Below are 21,123 nucleotides of genomic sequence, written 5' to 3' on the forward strand. Positions count from 1 at the left end.
CTGCATCATTCTCTAACTCATCTCCAGTGTTTTGTTCAGAAATTTGGTAGTGTCAGCAGCAATTGAAAAATGAACAAGAATTGCGCACTACACTTGGCCCCCCTCTGTAAATTGTGGCCCCTGCTTTTGAAAAATCCTAGATCCGCCACTGAGAAGACATGACAACATGAGTCAATAACATCATGACAGACTGTGACAACTTCTAAAATACCCTCAGGTGTTTAAATATGGATTTAGAGTGCATATATTAGTATTTTAATACAAAGGTTTACATGGTACACACCATGTCTTTGTTTAGTTTTATAACAAGAAAACAGTTCAATGAGAACACAACTATTGGTAACACTTCAAGGTGCTATTTGTTAACAATTAGTTTATGCATTATTGTATTGTATTGTATTGTATAACTTTATTGTCCACCTAAGTGGAAATTTGTCTTTGGCTCACCAACACAACAAAATGAATAATGACAACATACATAATAAAATAAAGTCACAATAACTAGTTATATACTCACAAAGCATAAAAGAGAGAAAAAAAAGGATACAGTTCAAACCTTAAGCCCTGCATGGTAAAAGAGTTGCTGAATTAATGATTCTAATTGCATTGGGGATAAAAAACCTTTTATAAACATTTTTATTTGCTAAAGGAACTCTATAACATCTACCTGACTTCAAAAGCTCAAACTGACTGAAAAGAGGATGATCTGCAAGAATGACTCACCTTATTCTCTTAGCTAGCATGAACAATGAACAATACTTACAGCATTTATTAATATTAATTCATTTTAATTTCAGCATTTATTAATACATTATTAAAATCGAACGTTGTCACTGTTGACATGAGTTAATGCACCATCAACTAACATTGACAACCCTTACGAAAATTAACCATGTTTTTTTTTGTGGTACAAGTGTAGTAACCATGGTTTTTTGGTGCATTGATTACTTAGGGCAAAACCATGGTTTTACTACAGTAACCATCGTTTACTATGGTTTTTACAAAAAAACATGGTTTTCAAAACCATGGTTATTTTGTGATAACCATTGTTTTACTACAGTAATCATGTTTTTTTGCTTTTAACTGTAGTAAAACCATGGTCAATTTTCGTAAGGGAGGGATTAATAAATGCTGAAAAACTAAACTTGTTCATTGTCATCCAATGTTAGCTAATGCATTTACTAATATGAACTAATAGCACCTTATTGTAAAGTGTTACCCAGCTATTATATCTGCATGAAATAAATTCTGCAGACATATACTGATGGTGTAATGAAAACGGTTTATTTGTATTTCATAAAAATAGCTGCATTACACTCTACCAAAATAAAAGCACAATTTGACAAAGAGCAAAAGTTCATTTTCTGGGTTTGTTTTGCCTGATAATGGAACAATACAAAATGAAATGATGCTACATACATCTAATATGGAAATGCAGAGCCATGTATGGCTTTACTCTGCATCATCCAGCTTTCAAGTGCAATATTAGACAATATAATCTAAAAACCCACTATCATCATTGTTCCTTTAAAAACAAAACATGCCATCTGACAGTCGATATGATTACCTGAAAAGTTCTCAAATAAATAAGTATACAAACACAGACAACCTCAGGGCTTATAGCTCAGGTCCAGCTCCATCAACAAAAACGTAATCACTAGTTTAACTTAACATAAGCCATCCAAATATCACAGTTTCACCACATCTAAAACATACATAACCCTTTGTTATATGTTCAAAAACTAAAAACAACATATTACACGGAACATTCTAGTCCTATGGTAAAAGTAAACAAAGGGCAAACCATAGTGATAAATAGATAATAAATTATTATATAAACAACAATAAGTCCTTGCAAATAACACATTACAAAAATACGCACAGCCGTTACAGAACAATCAATATTCATCTTAAAAAATATATACATTCTTTGACCAATAGTGCTTAGTTGTCAAACATCACAAATAGTCATTCCTCCATCAAATGAAAGATGTGTCCATGCATACATGGTTTAAGTATGCCTCAATTAAACGAACGGCTCTTTACACACAGAATTTGTGCGCAAGTTAAGATAACCTGATTGCAAGTACTTGGACAGACAAAATAAATCTTTTTAAAGAAATGGACTTCCTATTTGAAAACAATGAAAAGCCATGATTTTTTCTTATTTTTATCTACCAAATAACTACAATAATTGGAGGAATGTTGGCATGATCTGTTCTTACAGTATGAGATATTGTAATGTTTTGAGGCTGTTGCAAATGCTAAACCAAACAATCCTGAAAATGACAAAGCGCTAACTACTTTGCATACTGAGCATTTTTTATTTTGCCAGTATTTTTGGCAAGTGTGGATTTAGCATCACAGCTGTCAGCCACAGTTCTTTTAGCTCTTATTCGTAGTTCCCCTGTTTCGGCTCTCTGCCCATCTCTATCCCCTCTTTTCACCGGACCACCACCATCGCGTTTGCCAGCGCCAGCAACCCGCTTGTCAGCACTCCCGCATTTCACTCCCAAGGCCTGATCTTTCTGTCTATCCGTCTCGTTCGACCTCCCGGTCTTTCCTTTTCCACTTGTAGGATGGGATTTGCCTGGATTAAGTTCCTGAGATGCTCGGCGCACATTTCCCGCAGCCTGCATGTGCTTCTGGTGGACTCTTGTGGTTTGAGGACTGAGCAGGTGCTGGTTTTTGGATGTGTTGTGGTTTTCGGAGGCGGAGGCCCTGCTTTCGCTGCTGCTCCTCTTTTGGGCGTTGGCCGTTGGGGCTCTGTGCTCAAGCAATGGACTGAGACGGGAGTGTCGCTGGTATGCGTACGCAGAGCAGCTGCCCTTGCACAGTGGGTAGCGGATGTGGCAGTGAGGGCAGACGGGGCGAGAGAGTTGAGAGGACGACGGGCTGCCGGTGGAGGAGACGAGGGTCAAAGGAAATGCCCGCTGACCCTGTCGAAGGCTTTTGGGGGAACTGAGACGCGTCGGAGGGGCGGTGTGAGGCCTGGGGCGGTTTGCCGATGCACCAGGAGCGTGCCCTCTTGCACGGATTAAGGGTACGCTGTGCCGCTCGCTCTCAGTCTGAATGGTTTGTATCTGGTGCCATTCCAACTGCAGGAGGCGTTCAAGATACTTCTCCAGCTGCCCTACAGGTTTAGGCCTCGGAGCCCGTTTGCCTTCCGTGTTGAGGAAGATGGCGAGCTGCCTCAGGCTCCACGTGTTGAACGGAGGTGGCAGGAAGTCCGGGTAGCCGTAGCTGTCGTCATCATCGTTCTCCAACATCGTGGGTCCGGGAATGTGGGGATGCAGGTCTATGGTGTTGATCACCTCCGCACGGAGGTTGAGCTGAGGTGGAGTGCAGGGGGAAGGCAGGACAGGGAGCCTCTCGGAGTCAGACAGGTCACTGGCGCTGTCTGTGTCGTCCTCCTTGTGTTCCATGAGGCGGAGGGCTTCCAGGTGCGAAACTTGTTTTTGCAGGGAAATCGAATGCAGTACTGGCTGAGGAGCCAAGGGCAGTGAGAGAGCACGCTTGCTTTTCTCCAAGGACACATGGCTCTGGACCATCTCACTACAGCAGTGATACTCAAGCTGTATCTTCTGTCTCTCTTGTCTACGCTCTGTACATGAGAGTTTGGGACGGGGGGGCCTCAGGTCAACCTCGACCTGTGTGCTACAACAAGAACGTTTTTTTATATCATGTCAAATGTCGTGATATGTGATATTTCAAGATTATTTGATGGGGTATAATGAATCTAAACACAGTTAGAGAACTGTAACATTATGAGGATTTGTTTTTAAAGTGACGATTTAACATTTTGTCACGGGTCTATAGATGAAAAATGGCCTTTTTGGCCAAGTCTGTCACATTTACATTTATAGCCATGTTCAACAATGTGCACCCATTTAGGGTGGTGATATTTGGAAGAATGTCAGTATCCAAACAGATCTCATCCCCCTTTTACTGCCATGGTAGGGAAAATAAATACTATGGGAGTCAATGGGGGATGAGATCTGTTTAGTTACTGGCATTCTTCCAAATATCTTCCTCTGTGTTTAGCAGAACAAAGAAATGTATACAGGTTTGGAACAATCTGAGGTTGAGTAAATGATGAAAGGATTTTCATCCCTTTAAATGCATTCTAAATATAAAACTCACCCACGCAACTTGCACGTGCCAGTAGTTGGACTCTTAGCTTTCTTTGGTTTGATTCCATTTTGGACCTTTTAAAAGACCATGGGAACATACTTCAATTGTTGCCAACATTAATCTATAAACAGAAATATGATGTATATAAGAAACTTACAGTTTCAGCTTTGGGCAGAGGATCCTTCTCTTGTCCTCTTGTCACAGATTTCTTAACGGGGTTTTTATTCTGGTTCACGTTTCCTCCTCGCTTATTATTGCTGCGAATAAAGCATCATTGCTCATGAACATTTTCTGTCATTTCTGTATTTTCATAATAACTTGCTCTATTCAAACATACCTGGCAACAATCCCAGTGTTTTCTGCATTTTTCATTCTAACCTTCTCCTTGCCTGGCAGCCTCTTCAGTGTCGCAGACGCAGTCCGTTCCTGCATGATGGATCCCATCGTAATAATAAATACTACGTAGAGTAAGATCGCAGTTGCGAAGCTCTCATCTGTGCCCAGAAATGTCCCATTTGTGAGCGCGTAGACGTATCGCACAGCTTAAGAAAAAAACTGCAAAAACAATGCGAAATGACACTTTATATATTATTATAGTTTGCATGGAAGTCAAACACTCGAACGCAACATTTTTTTAAACCGCGTCGAAAAACCGCGTTTCTTACCGTTTACGTTTAACACGGACAGCTATCAGCTTTGCGTCTTAGTTGTGAAATCCCCAACATCGTGCAATATGCGAAACGCGTTGAAATCGTTGTTACTACGCATCACTTCAACTGCTCGTTCGGTGTTGTTTACCTGCTGCTTTGTATGTCGCATCACTGTCGTCGTGATCCTCGGACAGGCATGATGGGAATTGAAGTTTACCGTGAAGCGTGTGCCAAAAGCGCGTTATTTTCTCGAGCACAGCTGCGTATCATATATAAAACATGGCAAACGTAATATACGTGATGTACGTGACCGCTGTTGTGGGTACGTGACAATTCACCACAAAGTAAACACCGTTAGATCACACCCACCGACAGCATTTCCCGTGCACAGCTGACACGTTGGCCCCGCCCCCTGCGTTTGACATCACGCTCTCTCGCAGCTATGCGCAGTTTGCATGAAATGCATTTTATGCCGATTTTATCACGTATAATCCTTAACCTTTGCACAGAGTTATTCCATGCCCCCATTGCGAAGCACTTGTTTTATAGGCATCATAACATCGAAGGATCTACAAATGCGTCTTAAAGGTAAACACGACGGATTTGACTGGTGAGACAATGCAACTTTAACTTCTTTCGTTTTCGAGTAACGTTAAAGGCAAAGCCGCTCGCTGGTGTTTCGAAAAAGTTAAATGCAGTTTACTTAAAGAGAGTGTTCATTAATCCATCTGAAATGTATGTATTACGGAAAGCTAGTAAATCTGTCGTGTTTCCACAGCTGCACACTGTGACCTATGACAGACGTGCACGTTGTTTTTCGTGGAATTTACCTGGAATATATATATACAGTATATGACGTCGATTGTTTCTCTTTCTAAGGTCTTTCGTCCTGAGGTTGTCTGCATAAGGTTCACAGCAAAGAAGTAAACATGGCCTGGTCTATGGGATGTTGCCAAAACGACACACCCCCTGAAGAGATGAATGCCGACCTATTTTTTGCCAGGCTATCAGGTGACTCAAAAAAAAGTACCACATTGAATTTGCAGGGCATGCCCTTCTCAAAAACAGACAGTGAGAAAAGACCTGTGAAAATCCGTCCACCTAGCCCAAGGACCTCTCCAAGGCAATCTGCGGGCCTGTTGTGTGAACCCCCGACCAAATCCATCATCCAGAGACGGAGTCAGTCTCTCCCATCTCCATCAGAGAGGAGGAGGCTGAGTCGCAGAACGAGTGTTCGATTTGTGGACTCCTTGGGATTGGACTTGGAAAATGTAAAGGTCTTCGAAAATGGAGAAGACCCCTTCGTCCCAGAGCATGTTCTCTTCCGGCTTTTAATGAATGCAGAATTAACCTCAAGTAAGAGGCTGGAGATAGCACTACCGTATTTGCAACCGATGTTCCCTGTGCAACCAGGTGACTCCTCAAACTTTGTCGAACGTCTCCGTTATCAAAAAGTGTGTTTGGAGCGGGTTTTGTGCTACGAGCCTGGCATCATAGGGGTCGTTCAGGTTGTAAACTTGGCATACGAGAAAGAAGTGACTGTTCGCTATTCTTTCACAAACTGGAAAAGTTGCACAGAAACCAAGGCTTACTGGGTTGTGAGCAAATCCATTTCAGATGGAACTTGTTGTGATACTTTTCGATTTCATCTTCCAGTTCCTCCCTTCATCCTTCATCCTGGTGCACTGCTGGAGTTTGCAATCTGTTATAAAGTCATGGGCACTCAGTTTTGGGATAGCAATGATGGACAGAATTACAAATTAACCTGTCAGAGTTATAACATGCCTGTGCCAAAGGAATGTGAAGACAGCATGATACACTTTATCTGAGGGCACTGGTGTTAGAATAAACTGTTTAGAGCACTGCATGGTTTCACATTCTTTACATTATTTGTACATAAATAGGCTACTGTAGGATTTGAAGGTAGTCTCGTTAATTGTATTCTAAGACTAACTTGAAGCCATATGACATGACCTTTAAACGCAAAGATTTATGACTGTTAAAACCAAATGTAGCACTGATAGTTTTCACCTGATAACGCATGCAAGTGACTTTAAAGTATTTTTGTAATTTTTTTGTGATTTGCACTCTTACCTACTTATTTCACTTTGCAGTACATTTTTATAACATTTGTATAGTAAAAGGGAATAACACGAGCACTGATGTTTATGAAATAAATAAGAAGTCATTTTCTGACAAAATGTCATTTTCTGCAACGTTTCTTTACACTGCGCAGCTGCAAACGGGCACGCGCACCCCGTTTAATTTCCCGCGTTGTCAAACTGACTGTTAAATACAATCGTCTATCACGAAATGCTTTTTAAAAGCGTATGTTAATAAGCCGTTAGTATTGTATTCCAATTGAATTCAACCTATCAGTTTTTATTTAGCATTATTCGTTATTATCTACAAATGAGCCGAACGTTCATTCTGAAGACCACTGACGTGTCAATCATAACCTGAGGTAAGATCCAGACGCAGCTAACAGGCTAGCTACGACGTAACGTTACGCCATCAAATTAACAAAGAAAAACATCTGCAACGTTTTAATAGTATAAATACCATTTATAATAAATATATTCACATCTGAAACAAAGCGTGACTTGTTTTAGACTACGATTTATTCTGACTGACATCATAATTGTAGTGTAGTGTAGATTTAAGTACTTCTTCGGTTTTCTGTATTGGGACCAGAGTTCATTTCTAATGTCTTAAACATTTTAAACAGGCCATTTCTGTGCATCATGGCACCATTAAAGGACCGTCAGGTAAGAACGACATCCACCGTGTTTTTCCTCTGAACTTTTCTGAATTTGAGTCTGTGCATTTTTGTTATTTAGGCCATTTTTTATTGTTTCTGTTTAATACCACAAAGTTGTACTTTATCTTTTTATATCCAGGTGGAGAAACTGCTGGACGAGGCTCTCAAGCACAATAACTTTCAGGCTTTAGAACATTTCCTACAAAATGAAAGCAAGCTGGACAGCAGTTTTCAATGTTCCAGACAATTTATCACTAAACTGGACAAGCTCTTTGTCAGGGTTTGTTGTGTAATGTATAATGTATGGTTAATACAAGACTTTACTGTTTGAAACTCTTGTTTACATGTATTTGTTTGTATTTCTGCAGGAGCTGGACATTGGACATGTGTTCAATGCTTGTCTGGCGCTTACCATTCTACATAAGTGGAGCCAGAGGCTGGTCTTTCCAGGGGGTGGAGGAATATCTGTGATGATATCTCTGGGGCTTATAAGAAAGATGAGTACATCATTGTTTATGCAGTCTTTAGGTCTTCTTTTGGTGGCACAAAAATATAATACTGATTAAATATGTATGTTTACATGGTGCAGTGGTTCGAGAGAGCCAGAAAGCTATGGGCGGAGGCAGGGTCAGCAAGAAATGAGCCATTGATAAAGGTGGCTGAGGACTTCTTTGATGCACTGATGGTTAGTAACTGCACATTTTTGGGGTAAAAGCTAGTGCAACAGTCAGTGGAGTTTATTATTGTAGTGGGAATAAGCAAAAAGGATAACAAAACACTACAGGAAAATAAAAACGATAACATCCGTCAATGGATCTTTTTCAGGTTGTTCACGAAAGTTGTAAAGAGGGTGAGTGGTTTGTTTATGATTCTTAACGTAAATGAACTAACCTTGATAAAGATAAAAAAATAGGGTGAAGAACATTTTGTATTTAATTTGATGTTTAATATCCATCAGGTACATTCGAAGTTACTGAATCTCTGCTCAGTCACATTGGCAAAGTGGCCTCTGATCCCCAAATAAACGTCATGATCCAGAAAGAGGTGAGACCTTTTTAAGCTTCAGTCATCACTATTGTATGAAAGCAATTTTGAGTTTATTGCAAACTCATTCTGCACATCCAACTGTGTCATGACAAGTCACTTATGTTAGCATCTTTGACCAGACTTTTCACAAGTGGGAGACTGCATTATTGGAAAGAATGTACATTATGGATATTTTTTGATTTCTTCTGATGGCAGGCGGCAAGGAAACTTAATCTCATTCTAGCAAAGATTCCCATGGAGCTAAAAAAGAAGATCTTGTTGTCTCAGGAGGCCTCAACTATGATGTAAGTGTGACAATGATGTGTTACATTATGGTGCACCGAAAAGAATACTTTTGGTTGAAATTTCTGCACACACTGAGCCAAAAAACGAAACTAAAAACCAAGAAAGCATACTTAAATTTAGTCTTTGTTCGAAATAAGTATGCAATTGGTGTGACTTTACAATAACAACATTACGGCATAATTATTGAAATATAGTTTTAATAAAATGAACAAGAAAAAGACAAATGAAAACCACTGTAGTCATGTGTTTCACTGATAAACATAATTTGTGGGAAACGTGACCATAAAATAACTTTCAAACAGATTTTCGGATACTTTTGAGATGTTGGGTTCGTCTTTTACCATGTGTGTAAAGCTATATTGTGATGTGTGAGACCTTTACTGATCACATCACCGTCATCTAGGAAACAGTCGTCAGTTTCCTTTCACATCAGTATGTTCCAATGTGTGCATACTCTTTTGCAATACACCAGTTCCCTTTTTGCATACTGTAACACTGTGTCTACACCCAACACGATAAGAGACAATAGAACGCATTGGAACCCGTTATAATTTGACATTTTGTCCACACTGGATGCGGCGCAACGTGACAATCCCATTAGAACAAGCCGTGTGTCGCGCCAGGTCCAGTGTACACACGGTGTAAGTATTTATGTTTATTCAGGAAAAGAGATTAATATATTCCTCTAATTTTAAACTTGTTTTTATGCTTTATTTAGGAGCGATGTGGCCAGCCGAGTCCTACAAGGTGGAGGTTAGCGACAAAATCAAAAATATTATGTTTGGTTCAAAAAGCATTTAAAAGTAAACAATTCTATATTGTTATGAACGTTATTAAACCCGTCTGAAGACTTGGACTGTGGCTGCACGTCTGCTTCTGTTTAGATTATGACCTGCAGGTTTCTTTAATGGAGGCTCTCTGCAGAATGACTTCACCAGCTCAGAGGAATGAACTAGCTGAACGCTGGTTTACCATGACATTTGTCTCCTCTGCATTCAAGAAGATCAAGGAGTCTGAATTTGAGACCGTGATTATAGCCCTCAATTATAATAAAGTAATTTTTCAATAATTAAAAAAATATATATATTATGTATGGGTTTGGATGTCTTTTTGAGACAGGATTGCAGGAGGTTTCTCAATATGGTGAATGGCATGCTAGGTGATGGGAAAAGGTACTTTATTGTTTGTTTGTCTTTGTTACATTTTTTACAGTTTTACAGACTATATTAAAGGGATAGTTCACCCAAAAATGAAAATTCTGTCGTAATTTACTCACCCTTACGTAATTTCATACCTGTATAAATTACTTTGTTCTGATGAACAAAGAGAAAGATATTTGAAAGAATGTTAGTCATTTTCAGTTCTGTTTTCAACTGTTTGTTTTCTTTCAAAATATCAAATTTTATGTTTAACAGAACAAAAAAAAGGCTTTTTTTCCCACTATGGTAGTGAATGATGTCCCAGAACTGTAAATTGCTAACATTCTTCCAAATATCTTTCTCTGTGTTCATCGGAACAAAGAAATGTATACAGGTTTGATGAGCGAATGATGACAGAATTTTCATTTTTGGGTGAACTGTCCCTTTAAGTTTTGTTTTATCTTCCACAGTGTATATTCCTACCCTTGTCTGGAGGCATTTTTGAACAAACATGAGGTTTGTTGTAACATATTACAAGAATGAGTATTGGAATATTTACTATGTCTGCCTTTTTTTGACAGTATGCATGTAAGCTTTTGTATAAAGTGGTATTATATTTACAGCTTCTCATGCCTGTGGATGAAAACCTTGAGGCGTTCTGGATTGACTTTAACCTCGGGAGTCAAAGCATCTCTTTTTACTTCTCTGTGTCTGATAAGGATGCCCAGGTATTGGGACTGTACTCCTTCAGTCCTGCTATTTAGTAGTTACAATACATTACAATGTAAAACAAGACATTTTAAAACTGATAATGCGTAATGATGGTCCAGTATGGTGTGATTTGCAAAAGTCAGTAAACGTTTGCTCTCTGCTGTAAGGATGGCCAGTGGGACACGCTGTGTATATCTGAGAATGAGGTCCAAAGTTACACAGTGGAAGGTAATCATCTCTATTAGATCTGCAATGAATGATCTCAAGACCCACGAAAAACTTTGTGACACCTGTAGTGTTAACATTGTATTAGGAACAGTGTTGTTTCTAAATTGTATACTGTAGAATCGCTTGCCCTTCAGTTGCGGTGTTATGCTCATGTTTGGTTCCACAGTGGAGAAAGGAAGGAAAGTTCTTCACCTGAGTTTGACCAACCCGGTCAGCATCGGCAGCTTAGAGGGCTCCAGAGTCACCATCAAATTCAGCTCCTCTCTAGACATCCTGCAAGCCACTGAGAAAGTTTATGGTCAGGCTAAGAACAGGGTGAGCGAAGCGAGTTAACTTAGACTGTTTATGAGAATGACATGGCAATGGCTTATCTCATAATTATAAAGTACAGTATGTCATGTTTTTGTTGGTAGGCACCTTTACTGGAAGTCAAGTTAATATTCTTCATCCAAACCATTTAATTTTAGGATTGTAAAAATCTGTTCTGTTGAAATGTATGTTTATGCTTTATCTTAAGATCAGAAGTCATAGTAGAGTATTTGCTCATCTCCAAGATGTCAGAACAATAATGTGAACAATTTGCATCAAATTACAATAAGAGACAATATGTGCAAAATCATTTGTAGTTTGTCAATAGCATATTGATGTTCTTTTCATTCAATTCTAGTGCACAAATGAATATGTTTGGTTCGGCTAATGGCTTCAGCGCCCTAAAGGAATGAAATGACCCATATTTGTAGTCTCAAAGGAACTTGAGTTGTACAGCCTGTACATGTACAACCAGGTTAAAGGGACAGTTCACCCAAAAATGAAAACGCTGTCATCATTTACTCACCCTCAGGTTGTTCCAAGCCTGTATACATTTCTTTGTTCTGCTAAACACAAAGGAAGATATTTGGAAGAATGTCAGCAACCAAACAGATCTCATCCCCCATTGACTCCCATAGTATTTATTTTCCCTACTATGGCAGTAAATGGGGGGTGAGATCTGTTTGGTTACAAGCGTTCTTCCAAATATCTTCCTTTGTGTTCAGCAGTACAGACATTCATACAGGTGTGGAACAACCTGAGGGTGAGTAATTCATGACAGAGTTTTCATTTTTGGGTGAGCTATCCCTTTGAAAAAGAAGTTACATCATCTAAAATTCAGTCTTTAAGTGTGTTTTTAAAGCTTTCCATCAAGAGTCATCTGTTGCAACTTGAATGAAACATGAATAGTTTGACATGATATGCTGAGTAAACGCATGTTTTTATAGTGTTATTAGGAGCTCATCATTTGTTTAATACATCTATGATGAGGTTTAAATTGGAGAAGCTAATCAGCATTACGGCTAATGAAATGTGCCGAGGGGAAGAAAAGGGCTGCGTTGAGAGCAGATATCTTTCTGTTTCCTTTATTAGAAGTCTGTTAAGAAGACTCCCTCTGTTGTGAAAACCCCAGTTCAGATCAGCCTATGCTCGCAGGAGAGTTCACAGGTAGGTCAGGTTATCACTATATCCAGGAAGTAGAGAAAGGGAATAGCAGCATTACAGATATCTGTTGTTTACCAGCATGTAACTGTGATGTTATGTTTATCAAACAGGATCTTGTCCTTGAAAGTCAAGTGTCAGATGAGAGAGAGTCATCATCCGTAAAACATGGCTGTCCTGGCCAGCCCATCACACATCTAACACCAGATAAAAACAAGGCAAGAGTATTTTAAAAGTCTGTTATAGCTTTGTGAAAACATGTCGATATTTAGTAAAGCATTCTGACAAGGGGTCAGAAGGTGGTCTCGTTTTATTGCTCTAAACTAAGAGAGCAAATGTTGTCTTGTTTTCTCAGATTGTAACCCCAATGAAAGTATCTGAGTCTTGCATGTATATCACTGGTAGTGTGGGGCATAAACAGGGCAGCTGTTCTTCCAGCTGTGTGCTGCCTGCAGGTGGGTTCATTAATCTACTGATAAAGTCATAAATAACATCATCCTTTGCCCATGATTAAAAATGGTTTTTCTGTCTCATCTCAGTGGCAAAGTTAAAACCAGCTCTGCAGATGATGAGTTCCTCAGAGAGGAAGAGAGGGTTTCAGCTTAGAGATCTTATGTTGTCCAGAACGTCTTCCAGTATTTCTTCACTCAATATTCACTGTGAGACCAACCAAAGGCAGACTCACTCAATTCAAGCACGTGTACGGGTTTCCATTTCCATTAATGCACGGTTATCCTATTAAAGCCACCAGTTTGGTTTTTGTGTATTGGTCTGTAGTAAATCTTGTGTGTGTTTTGTTAGTCTACCCCTGCTGTTCAGAATGTGGACGAACAGAAAAGCAACAAAGGCAAAACTAAAGCAGAAAAACACCACAAGGTACTACAGTCGTCTTCATTTGTTATTTTAGTTGTTTGATCATTCTGTATAAATGTATAAATCTTCTCTTCTCTTGCTCTCTACAGCAGATTACTGTGGACAAAGTGTTAGAGATGAAGCAAGCCGACCAACAGCATGAACAGGAGATTATGGGTATTGTTATATTGTACATAAAACACAATCGACATACCCTTACATGGAATTCACAATGTTGTTTCTACAGTAGCCTAAACGGACAAACTGCTCTATAGAGCGCGTTTTGTAAACACTTTATCTCCATCGGCAAAGAAGTGAAAACGTGACGACATCTTAGTCCTGTGTCAGCCACCGTAGTGCTTCGAAAGGGAGGGGGGAGGTGTGGAGTGAGGTGTTGGTTGCAATTCGTAACCTCACCTCTAGATGCCGCTAAGTTTCATATACTGGATCTTTAAGGTTGTTTTGCTAGTTAGTTGTATTATTTCTTTATGTAATAGATAGCAACATAGTCCCAGACACCCAACCTGCTGTGAGAAAAAGGAAATTCTCTGTGTCTGGACCACTGTTTGCTTTGCCGAAAGACTGTTCGGGGAGCCGGTCTATATCAAGTGAGTGACAACTCGGAAGACAGTTCATTATAAATTATATTTTAATATATTGCACCAACACAGAAACACTTATTTTATTACACGATTCATTACATGATTCCCAGGAATCATTGATTTTATTTGGTAAATTGCATTATTGGGGTTATTGAACTAAGACATCAACAAAATTTTTTTTAATCATTAAATGACATGCATTTTAAAGGAGTAGTTCACTATAAAATTAAAATGACATGATAATTCACTCATCCACATGTCATACTAGCCATCCTTGTGTTTATTTCTTTTGTCAAAAACAAATTGAGGCTTTTGAGGGTAGCTTATCCATATAATGCACTTAAACGGGGGGCTGTTGGTTAAGGTCCAAATTTCAGTTTCATCGCAGCATCAGAAGGCTCATTGTCCAGCGAAACGAATGGTTCTTTTCAAGAAAACAAAAAAATTACATACTTTTGAATTATCATGAAATTTTACAGTGAACTACTTCTTCAAATAAAAATACGACTTTTTTCACATCATCTCAGATATCACAGAACACTTTTATGATCTAGTATTTTTAATGAATCAATTAGATGTATCTAATTATATGAATCGGATTTTGCTTTGCGTAACCTTGCATTTTGTGTAACCATCTCCAGATGGAAGTTCTCTCCCCCCTCCTCAGCGTCTGTCCCCGGCCCAGCGTGCGTTCAGAGCCCTGACCCAGAAGCAGCTGCACACCCAGCTCACTCAGAGACTGGAGGAGGTGCTGAGGGACCAGCAGGGTCCAGATGGCCACACGGCCACAGACAGGAAAGCCTCCTCACTGGATCCCTGTGCTACAGGTCAGGGGAAGGAGAACGTGAAGACGTCTATAAGGTCCACACCCGCTAGACCTGCACAGCAGAGCAGGAGAGTTCAAGACGAGGCTTCATACTCAGACAAACAGAATGTAAGATGTCTTTTGATTTGCGGTCAAATCATAAAATATGAATGATTTTGAATGTTGAGTACAGTAAGTGCCTGTGTCGTCTCTCTGTCCATTATTTCCTTTTAATGTACAGTATATTCCATAAATGAAATAAAAAAGTCTCCGTGTGGTAATGTTCTGCAGAAGCGGCCCACAGCAGACAGTATGGTGAAGATGATATCCAGTCATTACAAGAAAACTAGCAAAGCAGCATCTCCTGTGGCCGGTGCCCAGCTTAACATCGCACCTACAAACAGGTACCAGACTGACCATTCATTCAGCCACACCTATTCTCCTCTTACCCCACATGATACTCACGTTTCTGTTCTTTCAGATATCTGTTCAATAAAAGCTGGTGTCCTTCCTCCACTGTAAGTCATCGAGACATGAGGCTTCATAATAGGTCAATTTAACACTAGATAATGCTTTTTACCTGTTGTGTTACAGGAGAAATCTGCTGCCAGGAGTCTCAAAACACTGGGACAATCCAAGAAGCCAATCCAGGACATCGAGTACTGCATCTTACTTCATTCCCTTAAACCAAGAATATTGAAATATAACACATCTGTTATATTTGATTGAATATATTTTGTCTCTTCAGTGATGTTTATGCCTTTAAAGAGGACACATCAAACATTAACGCGGTAAGCACACAGTCATCCTCAAGAAACTCTGCTTTCAATATTTCTCATTAATAATCATTTCTGCTTCAGAAAAAGACTGGGAAGTCATCTGAGACATCCAGAATGGACAGCAGGTAATACTGTTAAAATGTTTCAAATCAGCCCCCTCTAGTGGAGCCAAGTAGAATTACATTTCCTCTCAAGAAACCCTGTTCTTGTATCTTAATGCACATTTTGTTTATTTTCTTCTTCTAGTGCACTTAGTTACTCTCCCGCTTGCACGAAGTCTGTTTCGAGACCTCAGCCTCCGAAGGTTCAGTGTTTCTTCAATTATTTCTGAGATGCAGATTTAATATCAGCGTATAATAGGTGGTATTGTGCGTGTTCTTATATCCTAGGCTGTTACTAAAAACACGAAGAAAAATCTGTTTAGCGATACAGACACGGATAATATGACCGAGGTCAGCTGGCTCAACTCGGCCAACAGGAAACCCAAACCTAAAGTGGCAGACTATAGCAGGCAGCCAGTCAAACCCACCATCCCACAAGCCAACTCTTCATGTACTCAACACAGATCTCTCTCTCTTGGATCATTCTGTAGTTGTTTTCTGATCATCTGTGTGCACACTTTACTGTTAAGACGGATGGTGTGCGAAGATGCATTTGCATTTAAGGAATAACTGAAACATCTGTTAATAAAACTGTTCCTGCTTCCTCCTTTCATGTGATTTCACAGGAGATATTTTTTTCTGTTTTAGTTAAATCTCCATATACACCCTTATCTTCACCAAAACCAACGAAGAAGCAAATCAAGCCAAAGCAGGTAAGGTCTATATTCTATATGTACATATATATATATATGAAGAGTTTGGTTCCAAAATGAGAATCCGTTTAAAAACAAATTAATTTGATTATGTTATCATGTTTACATTGTCTTATTGTGTTAGCTGTAAAAAACATGATTTTTGAAAATGTTTAAAAACAGAGTCATCTCATTTTGGAACCAAACTCTTCATAAATCTATATATACTGTATATACTTAAAACTCATTTTTCACTTCCTCTAACCCCACACTCATTTTAACACGGGTCATTCACTTTTCTGCTGGACTGGGTGATTGACAGAAGAGGCATAAGAAAGTGGTTGAACGCCAGGAGGATACATTTCAGGCTAGCATCGGTAATAGCAAACCCTCAGCGAGACCTCAGAGAGCTGCAGCCCAGACCAAAACCTACAAAGAGCAGTCTGACTCAGACCACCAGTCCAACCAATCAGAGAGCGACAAGCCGCCACCACCTAAGGCATGTGTTTTTCACTTCTTTCTGAATTGCCTCAGTTATATACTTTATTCTAGAGTCAAGATGTGGACTTCATTAGCCTGTCTCGCTCTCCTCCGCACAGAAAAAGGCATTGGGGCGAACGGCGAAACTTCCTCAGACCGTCCCGGCTCAAACCACAGGACGAGGACAAAAGAACGAGACGAGCTCTTTAGCGAAAGAACACAGCAAGATAAGCGAAAAGAAAGATAATGATTCAAGCAGGAAGGATCATAGTCCAGGGCATCAGATTGTGAAGAAGACCCCATCCGCTCGGGGCTCGGCTAGAGGACATAAAGATTCCTGGATGGCGAGATTGTCTTCCACGTTTGCCTCGCCTCCCTCCATCGAAAGGATGAGATGTAAGAAGAATTGAACTGCTGTAAAGGAGATATTTGCATTACGAGAGCACATTAATACAGACAATCTCTCTTTTGTTCTACAGCAGATGAAAAACTAACCACAAAGATGAGGTCCCATACTACACCCCTGCGTTCTCTGTCCATCTCTCCAATTGAACCTGACTCTCCTCCACCAGCCTCGCTCAGTCCTGTCAGAGACGTCCAGGCCTCCTTGTGTAAAACACTGGGGATTAAAGGTGCTGTTAAACCTCCCTCTGTCTCCACAACAACACCTGTTTCCACATCCACCAGAGGCTGGAAGCAGAAGCCACCTGCTCCTCAGGTAAACAAGCAGGATTTTATTTCATATCAGAGAGTAGATGTTCCAGCTTTTAGGACACATTAAGCTGGTGGTTCTAATTATATGGCGGCTCCAAAATGCAACAGCCTCACTTTCTGTTTTCATCATTTAAATGTTTTACATAAAAATAAGCTGGAAAAACCACCTGCACCGGAGCTCAGCACATGCTGTTCCAACATTTCAGATCTCGCTTTTCCTCTATTTCACGTCAGCAGGTTGAACTGAGTCCGGTCCACTCATTACTGAGCCCAACTGAGCCCACCATCACCCCCACAGGCAAAGAGAAATCCACTCTGTCCTCTTCACTCATATCAGCAGACCAGCAGGAGGAGCAGAGAGGCATCGTGAACAGGACCAGTCCAGCATCTTTTGAGAGGAGGTCCATCATTTCTGTAACAATGAGTCAGTCTTCGCACAAATCTGTGAGCAACACGGCCTTGATCTGCACCGAGCTGGAGGTAAAATGGTTTCACAACTACATCTTTTGATAGAATTACATTTTAGTAACCTGCTTCGTGTCACGTTTTTAGAAAACACCAGCATGCCTTAAGAGATGTATGGATAAGATGCCTGAGTTCAAGTCAGGTGATGAGATTTCTGTGTTACGTAGTTTATATTTGTTAGTATTTACGGTACAAAATTAAGCTTTTTTTATCTTTAGGTCCGTCAGTCGTCTACAAGCCTCCCAGCTCGTGCCACTCCGCTAGTCTATCGGAAAGAGAAGAGGACAGTGAGGAAGACAAAGAAAACAGACCCCCCTCGCCCTCCCAGCTAGCTATGAAAATGAAGCCGAGAAAGCTTTTCAAGTCAAACGATAAACGTGCGCCTCAGAATAAAGGTTCACTAAAAACCCAATGTAGCTTTTAATTCTTTTAAGTGTGAAGTCATTTAAAGCATTAAAGTAGCTGTTCAAATGTCTCTGCACTGGACAGATTAACATGGAGATGTATGATTCAGTGAATAACTTTCTGTTGCTCTGCCTTAGGTGCCAATGTCAAACAACCGGTAAACAATCAGAGGAGCTCCGAAGAAGAAGAAGTGGAGGAGACGGTCGCAGATAATGGGCGAAGAAAGAAAAGCTACCCAAGAGGCCAGAATAAAAGAGCCAGAGAAACAACTACATCCAGTAATGAGAGACTCATGGGAGAAAGAGTTGGGAACAAAATTAAAGCTTGATTGTTACGAACAAATTACTGAGGAATTTGAGATTTCACATACAGAACTGATTCGAAGCTCACTCTCGAATAAGTGTGTGTTTGAACGTGCTGTGACTCAAACATATTCATATGTCCATTGCCTGCAGCTGAAGATGTGGAGACGGTGTCATCTTATATGAAGTCGAGATGCGTGCAGTCTGTCGTGGAGGAAGATCCAGAGCTGACACAGCCTGCTCAGGAGGTGGGCTTTATCTGCCATCAGTTCAGCTCAGAGCTTAAGAGGAAGATCAAGGTGCTTGTCGTCTAATTTTTATCAAAACAATCGTCTCTGGCTAAAGGTCAAGAGACGATTAACTGTCAGCTATTGAAGGTTCACTTCCTTACACCGTGCCGCTGATCTCGAATCGTTCCATGACTGTAAGCTTAGTTTTTTTCTACTAACTTGTCTGGTGTGTTTGTTAGCATCGCTCCAGGAGAGTGGATCTTTACACCAGGCAGTCTTTAAAGACATTTCAGCAGCATATGTTCTCCGTCAGAGTCCAAGTACATCAGTACAGGTCAGACATACTGTGTAGAGGGAGGGTGAGGAGGGCTTCAGCAGATTTGATCTTTACCTCTTTTTTCTTATATTTCTTTCTTTACGTAGTTCACAGAAGCTGGAGAAAGTAAAACAAGTCCTGCTGGGTGAAATTAAAAACCTGGAGCAGGATGACATTGCTCTGAGGAACATGGAGGAGGAGCTGACGGTAATACAGAGTGCTGCCACTCAAAAAGCGCTTCACTTTGCTGTATCTAAATGAAATTATTGAGTTATTAAAGGAGTAATTTAGGAATCACAAAATAATACATTTCTATTTTAGAAATCAAACGGATCAAAATGAAATCGTGGTAGGCGCCAATGGATTTAAACAAACTTGTGTGTGTCATTTAATCTCGCATTCAATCTTTTTTATGAACAGGCGTACTGGAAAAAGCAAGCCTCGGCTTTTCACACATACCAAGAGAAAGGAACCAAGAGGTAAAAATAGAACTGCTTCTGCATAAACATGACGTATGCAGATTCACCAGGTCTAATGTAAAAACAAACAAGATCACTAAGAAGATCTGTGGATTGTTCTACAAATTTGACAAACAATTTTCAGTTTCAACTGTTGGATTTGTAATCTGTGTGCTCGACGACCACTTTTTTGTCTCAGGCTGCAGCATTTGAAAAGTACGATTCAGACCAAGGTGTGCGATGGCTTACAGTATGAGAAAGAAATCTTCTCATCTGAGGTGAGGATTCCATCTATATTGAGTGACATCTGCGAATATTCTCTATTCTCAGTGTTCAACTATATACGGCTGATCGATCAGAGCATCCCTAGTGATCCAGGATCGATTTAAATTTGGTGGGTTACTACATTGTAAACATCTCAATTCGTTTTTAAAACTTGCTTTTCGTTCTAGATGTGTTCGATGAAGAAAACCTTGAAGTCAGTTCAGGAGCGCTTTTTCAAAGAAATGGTGAGATGAAGTAAAGCCACTGCAAGCAGATACAATGTGGGGCAGATATTTTATAGTCAGTCAAGTTTGAGTCCGTTTGTTTTCTCTTCGTAGCAAGAGGAAGAGTTGTTGAATGTGAGAAGAGGACTACAAACCTTGTTCCTCCAAGATGCATCCAGATTCTGACCTGAGAAAAAAAAACTGTATTTTAGATGTTCTTAAAACATGTTAACATGCTTGAATATTACAAATGTTATGTTCTTTTAAAGCAGTATTCTTTTTAACTGGTTGAATATTTGTACTCTTCTCTAGAAAAAAAAGTTTTCTTGCGTATTTATATGATTTTAATTTTAACAAGAGTTGGGAAAAGCCATTAAATAAGTAAATCTTAGAAAATTGTTTATTTGTGGATTGTTACACTTCTTTCAGCAGCGTCAGATTTATTTGTGTGAAAAGTTCAACAAGGAAGATATTAGTTTGACTGTAGAAACAGTCGTACAGTATATTACAGCAGCAATGTGACAAGAATGAAAGCAGTCTTCTCTAGTATATAGTTTTAAAGATTCTCAAGATTCTTTACCAGCAAGAGCCGGTAAATTGAACTTATGTAACAGAGAGTGATGTTAGTTAGCAGGCGCTCATTTAACACGCATAATTTAGACAATGTTTTAACATTATAATATTAGATTGTGTGACTTAAACGCATATCGTTTCATTCATGTCCTTTGTAAATGCTGATTAGAGATAAGAGATTAAGTTATGTGGGATGGAATGTTTGTGAAAGAGCTACAGATACTATTGTGTTATTTTTTCCATGTTGGACAAATGAGAATAAATATTTTTGTCTGACTGTTCTAAACGTTTCTTGACTAAAAGCTTAATATTGAGATGGTAATACTACCACTATCTACTTACTACTAACAATGTAGCCAGCAGCAAATAAATGCTAATTTAACACAACTTGCGTAAGTGCTTTTTGCATATTAAAAACAAAACAAGAGTTTTTTCC

General features: G+C 39.6%; 3 protein-coding genes across 9 annotated transcripts; 2 read left to right on the forward strand and 1 right to left on the reverse strand.

Moving 5' to 3' along the window:
* Positions 1–884: 884 nt before the first annotated feature.
* On the reverse strand, positions 885–5,134 carry fam217ba (family with sequence similarity 217 member Ba). Of its 2 annotated transcripts, none has more exons than XM_057363051.1 (5): positions 4,933–5,134; positions 4,472–4,689; positions 4,292–4,391; positions 4,144–4,208; positions 885–3,657 (listed from the first exon to the last, which is right to left on the reverse strand). In XM_057363051.1, exons 2-5 carry the CDS (start codon positions 4,576–4,578, stop codon positions 2,301–2,303), a joined length of 1,629 nt encoding a protein of 542 aa, XP_057219034.1. In that variant the 5' UTR covers positions 4,579–4,689; positions 4,933–5,134; the 3' UTR covers positions 885–2,300. The 2 variants fall into 2 exon arrangements, with proteins under 2 accessions (XP_057219034.1, XP_057219033.1); XM_057363050.1 differs by having other exon boundaries at positions 4,800–5,134.
* Positions 5,135–5,194: 60 nt separating this feature from the next.
* Positions 5,195–6,969, forward strand: ppp1r3da (protein phosphatase 1, regulatory subunit 3Da). 2 transcript variants are annotated; one of them, XM_057363056.1, is made up of 2 exons: positions 5,195–5,394; positions 5,664–6,969. In XM_057363056.1, exon 2 carries the CDS (start codon positions 5,714–5,716, stop codon positions 6,611–6,613), a length of 900 nt encoding a protein of 299 aa, XP_057219039.1. In that variant the 5' UTR covers positions 5,195–5,394; positions 5,664–5,713; the 3' UTR covers positions 6,614–6,969. The 2 variants fall into 2 exon arrangements, with proteins under 2 accessions (XP_057219039.1, XP_057219038.1); XM_057363055.1 differs by having other exon boundaries at positions 5,195–5,372.
* An 80-nt stretch (positions 6,970–7,049) lies between these two features.
* Positions 7,050–21,117, forward strand: sycp2 (synaptonemal complex protein 2). Of its 5 annotated transcripts, none has more exons than XM_057363029.1 (45): positions 7,050–7,248; positions 7,513–7,552; positions 7,685–7,825; positions 7,914–8,042; positions 8,126–8,230; positions 8,371–8,395; positions 8,504–8,589; positions 8,788–8,876; positions 9,596–9,630; positions 9,762–9,904; positions 9,997–10,049; positions 10,487–10,532; positions 10,640–10,744; positions 10,895–10,955; positions 11,122–11,270; positions 12,357–12,431; positions 12,539–12,643; positions 12,781–12,880; positions 12,965–13,125; positions 13,227–13,301; positions 13,388–13,454; positions 13,775–13,885; positions 14,521–14,813; positions 14,976–15,088; positions 15,166–15,202; positions 15,279–15,343; positions 15,433–15,475; positions 15,545–15,588; positions 15,710–15,767; positions 15,853–16,015; positions 16,213–16,277; positions 16,579–16,755; positions 16,856–17,132; positions 17,216–17,454; positions 17,685–17,930; positions 18,003–18,057; positions 18,134–18,310; positions 18,458–18,598; positions 18,776–18,870; positions 19,092–19,186; positions 19,276–19,375; positions 19,589–19,647; positions 19,826–19,904; positions 20,079–20,135; positions 20,229–21,117. In XM_057363029.1, exons 2-45 carry the CDS (start codon positions 7,529–7,531, stop codon positions 20,298–20,300), a joined length of 4,635 nt encoding a protein of 1,544 aa, XP_057219012.1. In that variant the 5' UTR covers positions 7,050–7,248; positions 7,513–7,528; the 3' UTR covers positions 20,301–21,117. The 5 variants fall into 5 exon arrangements, with proteins under 5 accessions (XP_057219012.1, XP_057219011.1, XP_057219010.1 ...); XM_057363028.1 differs by having other exon boundaries at positions 18,134–18,292; positions 18,776–18,921; XM_057363027.1 differs by having other exon boundaries at positions 17,688–17,930; positions 18,776–18,921.
* The last annotated feature ends 6 nt before the right edge of the window (positions 21,118–21,123 follow it).

This window comes from Triplophysa rosa, linkage group LG21 (assembly GCF_024868665.1).
Source record: "Triplophysa rosa linkage group LG21, Trosa_1v2, whole genome shotgun sequence".
Lineage (NCBI taxonomy): Eukaryota > Metazoa > Chordata > Actinopteri > Cypriniformes > Nemacheilidae > Triplophysa > Triplophysa rosa.

What these genes read in the sequence shown, in the direction of transcription:
- fam217ba (XM_057363051.1), bottom strand. Translation starts at nt 4,578, where the DNA reads ATGGGATCCATCATGCAGGAACGGACTGCGTCTGCGACACTGAAGAGG. An exon ending in AACACTGGGATTGTTGCCAG is followed by an intron (nt 4,392 to 4,471) that starts GTATGTTTGAAT and finishes CTTTATTCGCAG; the next exon opens with CAATAATAAGCGAGGAGGAA. An exon ending in CTCTGCCCAAAGCTGAAACT is followed by an intron (nt 4,209 to 4,291) that starts GTAAGTTTCTTA and finishes GTCTTTTAAAAG; the next exon opens with GTCCAAAATGGAATCAAACC.
- ppp1r3da (XM_057363056.1), top strand. Translation starts at nt 5,714, where the DNA reads ATGGCCTGGTCTATGGGATGTTGCCAAAACGACACACCCCCTGAAGAG.
- sycp2 (XM_057363026.1), top strand. Translation starts at nt 7,529, where the DNA reads ATGGCACCATTAAAGGACCGTCAG. An exon ending in ACTTCTTTGATGCACTGATG is followed by an intron (nt 8,231 to 8,370) that starts GTTAGTAACTGC and finishes GATCTTTTTCAG; the next exon opens with GTTGTTCACGAAAGTTGTAA. An exon ending in TCACGAAAGTTGTAAAGAGG is followed by an intron (nt 8,396 to 8,503) that starts GTGAGTGGTTTG and finishes AATATCCATCAG; the next exon opens with GTACATTCGAAGTTACTGAA.